This window comes from Arachis duranensis, chromosome 8, assembly GCF_000817695.3.
Source record: "Arachis duranensis cultivar V14167 chromosome 8, aradu.V14167.gnm2.J7QH, whole genome shotgun sequence".
NCBI classification, from domain to species: domain Eukaryota; kingdom Viridiplantae; phylum Streptophyta; class Magnoliopsida; order Fabales; family Fabaceae; genus Arachis; species Arachis duranensis.
This window is the reverse complement of record NC_029779.3, coordinates 25,525,498-25,531,705: the sequence shown is the minus strand read 5'-3', so window position 1 is coordinate 25,531,705 and position 6,208 is coordinate 25,525,498. Positions and strand designations below refer to the sequence as shown.

At 35.9% G+C, this 6,208-nt stretch overlaps 2 protein-coding genes and 1 pseudogene across 2 annotated transcripts in view; 2 read left to right on the top strand and 1 right to left on the bottom strand.

The window, feature by feature from the left end:
- LOC107461560 (zinc transporter ZTP29) overlaps positions 1-1,970 on the top strand; it is a 2,149-nt gene extending 179 nt beyond the window's left edge. Inside the window, exons 2-9 of the mRNA XM_052253294.1 lie at positions 106-164; positions 267-363; positions 837-892; positions 1,037-1,093; positions 1,215-1,272; positions 1,398-1,454; positions 1,548-1,665; positions 1,925-1,970. Of these exons, the coding sequence (XP_052109254.1) occupies positions 106-164; positions 267-363; positions 837-892; positions 1,037-1,093; positions 1,215-1,272; positions 1,398-1,454; positions 1,548-1,665; positions 1,925-1,970 (548 nt within the window). The remainder of the gene's footprint in view (positions 1-105; positions 165-266; positions 364-836; positions 893-1,036; positions 1,094-1,214; positions 1,273-1,397; positions 1,455-1,547; positions 1,666-1,924) is intronic.
- LOC107461617 (probable E3 ubiquitin-protein ligase ARI8) lies at positions 57-4,771 on the top strand (annotated as a pseudogene).
- Positions 4,772-5,398: 627 nt separating this feature from the next.
- The window catches only part of LOC107461619 (AT-hook motif nuclear-localized protein 3), a gene marked incomplete in the record, with an annotated part of 3,484 nt that continues 2,674 nt past the window's right edge, over positions 5,399-6,208 (bottom strand). The window contains 3 exon segments of the mRNA XM_052253025.1: positions 5,399-5,813; positions 5,904-6,053; positions 6,134-6,208. Coding sequence (XP_052108985.1) covers positions 5,586-5,813; positions 5,904-6,053; positions 6,134-6,208 — 453 coding nt within the window.

The window sequence follows — 6,208 nt, the reverse complement described above, 5'->3', positions numbered from 1 at the left end:
CTCTCTCTCTCTCTCTCTCTCTCTCTCTCTAATCACTTTTACAACTCTAGTGTTCTTCGTCTTCAGCTTCAGCTTCACACCCACGTGCTCCTTTTTCTTTTACAGGTGCCCTTTTTGTAGTGATCAATCCAGCTCCTAATTTGAAGATGCTTGGCTTATTACAGGTGCCCCTTTCTTCGCTTCAAATTTCGGAATTGGAATGCATGTATGGTGTTTGTTGATTTGCTTAACTGAAAATGCCTTTCATTTCATTCCTTGCAATGAAGGGTTATGCAGCTGGTTTGATGCTTAGTATTTCCTTCTTTGACCTTGCTCATAATGCTCTCAACTCACTTGGCTTCCTCAAAGGGAAGCTCTGGGTGGGTAACCTTCTCTTTCTCTGCACTTAACTACTTGGTGATTCATGTCATGTTCTCTCATTTTAGCTGACTAAAGTGTTTTTATCTTCTCACTCCTGTAGTTTTTTGCTGGCGTATTATTCTTTGGTGTTGTTGCCAATTTTATCCCTGAGCCAACACTTGCTCCCATTTCCACTGACAAGAGTAGAAAGGTTTATATCAAATGATTGTACTGTTTCCGCTCTATTGTTGAATTTGCAAACTGCCATTGCACCACTCATCTTGTATATTTCATAGAGATATCAAAGTTTCATGAATATTATCGCATCCTTGAAATTGGAAAAATGGGGATGGAGGAGGCAAAGATATCATGAAAAAGCATCCGCCAAGTTTGATTCAGTGGAATTATTACCGCAGTAGGTATGATCGTCATCTTGTCTCTATAAATGTATTTTTCAGTGTCTTTAAAGTTTAATTTTTACTTAATTCATTTAGCAGGTATAAGTTTGCACAACTTTCCAGAGGGAATGGCAGTGTTCCTTGGTTCAATTAAGGTACCCAACAAACTATTCATGTGCATATTCATCTGCAAGACTGCAACTTTTATCAACAATTGTTGAATTATTGCTTTAATAATTGCTGATATGCTTGTTAATGTTGCTTCCATTTGACATTTGTTTCATGATTCCTTTCCATAGGGCCTTCGTGTTGGCCTCAACTTGGCGTTGGCCATTGCTCTGCACAATATCCCAGAGGTATAGATCTTGTGACAGAACCTGTTTACTGTAGACATGGTAGATATATTTCAGTGATGCAATTAGAAATGAATGAAGAGCAATGGTCATTATGATATTTTCTTTTGTTCAATATTTTAAGTTTCATTTGAATAAATTTTTTACTGTGTTTAGATACACATTATTTTCCAAGAAATACAGTATTTTTTGTTTTGTTTTCAAATCTCCCAATAGGCCATAGCTGTGATTGTTACTTAGAAATTTTAGATATTGTGAATTTACTAAGGTGAACCTACTGTGATGATTTCTTTTCTTTCACTTGTAGCCTATCTATTCCCTAGCAGCTTAGATCCTGAGATTTTGGAGGGTTTGCTTGGATCAGGTTCGCCAAACACAACTTGTTGTCTTCTAGATGCCCCAGTTAGATTTTTAGCATCCATGTTTTACATGCATATTTGTTTTATAATGATTCCAGTTGGTGGAGTTATGGCCTTTCTGACCCTTCATGAAATGCTGCCATTGGCTTTCGATTATGTGGGACAGAGACAATCTGTTAAAGCTGTCTTCTTTGGGATGGCTTTTATGTCTGCAAGGTAACACCAATAACCTCGTTCATTCTATTGTTTTTTGTTATTCTGATGAAAGATTTGACGCTTTCGAGCTTCCAATTTCATGTCTTCATGTAAACTTATTTGATTGTTATGATCTGTTTAATGCATGTCCCGTCTGTACATATTGAAATGTGAAAATTAACATCATCTTATATCACAAAATCTCTGCTTAATGTTTCTACCTGCCTTTTCTCTGTGTATCCGCTTAATGGTGTAAAGTGTAAACATTGTGAATGTGCAGCCTATATTTTCTAAGTATCGGCTTGCCAGAGGACATGAGCTTGTAGCTGTGAAGGAACAATCTTAGTTTCTTTTTCTGAATGTGATGAATCGATTCCAAAGTATTAATGTGGTGTCGCGTCTTGCTGATTCTGTCACCAGTGGCATGGCAGCAATATTCCTTCACCGGTGAGTATCTCGGTGACAATAATGCACAACCATCAACCATACCTAACCTATGACTATAGGTTTCCATTGTAGAACGAATGTACAGAGAAAAAATATATATTTAAAGAATAAGAATATTCTGTCTTTATTCTTTAACCGAATTCCTGTGCTACTGTCTCATCAATTAAAACTTAAAAGTCTGCAGACGCTAAATTGCACAATTTGCTGATTATTATATCATGTTTGGTTATTTGTGGCATTGGGGTGTCACAAACATCATATACCATTTCCCAAAACTATGTTGCATTTTTTTTTTTTGATTCAGCAAAAGTATGTTGCATATCAAAATACTAAGTGGTACCTATGCTTAACATCTTATGGGCCTATTTTGTTACTATTATATGGAACTTGATGAAATAGTAACTATGATGAATCTTTCAATGTGCCAATGTGGATTGGAAGATTATGTGCATGTTTGGTTCCACGTTTCATCATCCAAATCTCCGATTATTTTTCTCGAATGACGAGTTCAGATGTTTGGCCCATTCTCCTCTCTTCCTTATCAACATTGAGTTACTTTAAAACGGACGTTCCTAAAAAGCAAGAAAATGTTGCTTCGGTTTGGGGTCCATTTTTTCCATTCAACTTTCAAATATGTGATTAAAGTCTTGTATACACTTCTTAAATTTATTCCTTGTAATATTATGTTTTTTTTTTAAAAATATATTCTCTGGGGATTAATAATGAATTATATTTATTTTCATCTTTTATGTGTCTCTATTTTCAAATGCTTCAAGCTTATGTGGGTGCTCACTGAGTCTTATGATATATTATCTTAGGCTATGCCTCGGTGCATGGTCAGATCATGGTGAAAGGACTGGGGGTTTTTATGATTGCAATCGATATGAGGCAGCAAAACAAGAGGGAGTGGTATGGTGCACAGAAAGACTATTGTTGCACATTCTTCCCCTCAATTATATTTCAAATAATATCTGCTGATGATCTAAATTTTGTTCCATGTAGTATGATGAAACTGAAAGAAGAAGAGAAATGGCAAAGAATTCATTGGAGAGGTACACGCATTATTATGAGCGATGGGCCAGCAGTCAATCCGTACGCACTACTTTATACTTATCAGTATTCTAGGAAAATGTTTTCTTCACATATCTAAATTCATTGATTAGTTTTATATTTGGCTAGTATTCTTATTATGTTATATGCTTTATGATTAATTTTCTTTCTATGGCAGTCGAGGCAAAAAGCTCTTGCAGATCTACACCAGATGCAAACTGTTCATGTATGTTACATAACATTTGCTATATTTTGCATTAGCTTGTATCTGTCTTTTGCAACTCTTTCAGAAAGAATGTTATATAAGATTGCACATTTTTCCTTTTAGTAGTACATGTTGCTGCTTTTGTAGTCCATTGATTATTTCAGTGTCAAGAGTCTGTTTACCTTAGAAGCTCTTAAACTGCTGCTCTAGAATCTTCATTCTTCTAAGTAGAGCTTAATATGGGATTGCCAGGATCATAAAATCACCATGGAATCCTTGTGTTTTTTGGCAGATTGAAAAACTTAGTGATACACAATGCCAGCCGGAGTCACAGCTTAAGTTCATAACTGAGGCCTGGCTACAGGTAAATAAGTGTTATAGTTTGCTTGCCATTTTTTACTGTTGTGAAAAGGCAGTTTCCTAATCCCTATTTCATGTTTACAGATAGTTGAATGCGGACGGGTGCTGAAGTGGACGTATGCATATGGATATTACTTGCCTGAGCATGAACATGCTAAAAAACAGTTTTTTGAGTACTTGCAAGGTTTTATTCTCAACCTGAATTTAATTAGGAGCAGCGTCTTGCATTTGAAGTGGTTCCTGCAAGTTTGATTTTCCAGTCCATTTTTTTCATCAGGTGAGGCAGAATCTGGTTTGGAGCGACTTCATCAATGTGCTGAAAAGGAACTACAGTAGTTCCTTAATACTGATGGCCCATCTAAAGAATTCAATGACTTCCGCACAAAACTAGCTGGATTAACCAGGTAGATATTGCTTGTGTTTTTGTTGATCATTTGCTTTGTTGCCTGTTTTTATTAACGAGTTTTTTCAGTTATGATCATCGAACCTATTTTGTTTTGGCAGTGTAACTAGAAACTACTTTGAGAATTTGGTTAGGGCTTTAGAGAATGGTTTATCTGATGTGGATAGTAATGGAGCTGCTTCAAGCAAAGCGACAAGCTCTAAAAATGCAGCAGGGAGCAGCAAGGGGAGAGGTGGAAGAGGAAAGGGAACTCTTCGGGCAAGCATGGCTAGTAGTAGAATGACCGACGATAATCATTGGTCCTGTGAGCAATGTACCTATGCAAATGCGAAATCTGCCACCACGTGCCAGATCTGCAACCAACAGCGCCGATGAAAATTCCGGCCCGCCTTTAGAAACCCCTGTACATCTTGTAGACAAGGCCAAGGCACCAATTTACTTCTCCTAGTTATCATATGGTGGATGCATTTTGCAAGTCTATTTAATGTGAACAGGATGTTGGGCGGTGTCACTCAAAAAAAGATTCCTCCATTCACTCCTAATTTGAATACCTACCAATTTGATGTATATAGTGTCTTTATCCTAAAATTCACGTTTGGCCTTATGGCGTTTATGCTACAGGCTTATGTAACTGAATATATACAACACATGATAAACACAAATGTACTGGCCGGGTTTTTTTTTTTTTTTTTTTTTTTTTTTTTTTTTTTTTTCCTTTTTTTTTTTTTTTTTTTTTTTTAAAGCAAATCATCTGATATTGCTTCTATAAGATACATTCAGTTATGAAAAAATTCAGGGCTGGTTGTTTTTTTAAGAAATCATGACGAATAAAGGACCGTTTTGAAAGGAACATCATACCAACATAGCCTTACATTTATATCACCTGTGAACTTTTATAGTTACATTGAGAATTTGGCACAGTTCTGTTGCATTTTGTGCTGTGCGCATTAAATTCTATGATACTAAAAGTTTCAAGGCACTAATATTCACTGCAAACAAACAAGAATGTTGCTCCAGTTAGGCTCAACCTTATTTAATTAACATTCATCATTATACGTTATGTTAACAGAAAAGTCTTAAAAGTGGACCGAGTCTCTATGTCCACTCCCATTCTTAGCTAACTCCACAAAATCAAATACATAAAACAATATAATATTAATACAACGATTCATTATTTACGCCCCTGGTAAAGTTTATGTATGCAATCCGCCATTGGCCAATGGCAGACAGTTTGTGTGTGCAATCAAATACTCTAGAGTAAGTTTTCAGAATCAATAGTGATATCAATGGAGGTCAAAGCACAATCTTTACATACAATGATCAATGTTCTGTTCCGAAGCACAATTCAAAATTGGATAGAGTATAAACAATCAACGTACACAAAAAAAGAAAAGAAAAACTGAATTATCAATGTAATAAGCATAGTTCAAATCATAAATGGAAAACATTTGAGAAAATTAACAGAGGGCATTGGAACTATTTTCCCTTTGACCACCAGGTCCAAAAAAAATCAAAGAGACCACCAGTTGTAGAGGTGGCCATCTTCTTTTTCTTCTTATTCTTCTTCTTTTTCTTCTTCTTTTCCTTGGCGCTCTTTTCCTCATAAGTTTCAGCTTCATCATTTTTCTTGGTGCTCTTTTCCTCAGAAATTTCAGCTTCATCGGTGTTCTCTTCATTTTCTTTCTTTAAACTCATCGTAAGAAGCTAAAGGAAAAGTTAAAAAAAAAACTTACAAAGTTAGTGAGTTCTATACAACACGACAGAAGTTACAAATAAGTTTGCAAAGTTTCTTACAATTACGGTGTCAGCAGCTATCAATCTGTCGATGAAGATGCTACCAAACGCCATCCTATTAGGCCCAGCTAGCATGACGTTCAGCCACCAAGATGCACCATCTTCTTGACCCACACAGTTTCCGGTCAAGGAGAGAATCTCAAAGTGTCCCTGCACAAGGATTTAAGAAAGGCATGTAAATAAATGAAATGAGAAGAACATAAATGGAATAAATGATTATTTATTTGTACATCATATGTATCAGAATTATTTGAGTTCAGGTTGCTGAATTCTGCTGTTGATATATGTCCAGAAGCTGAAATGAT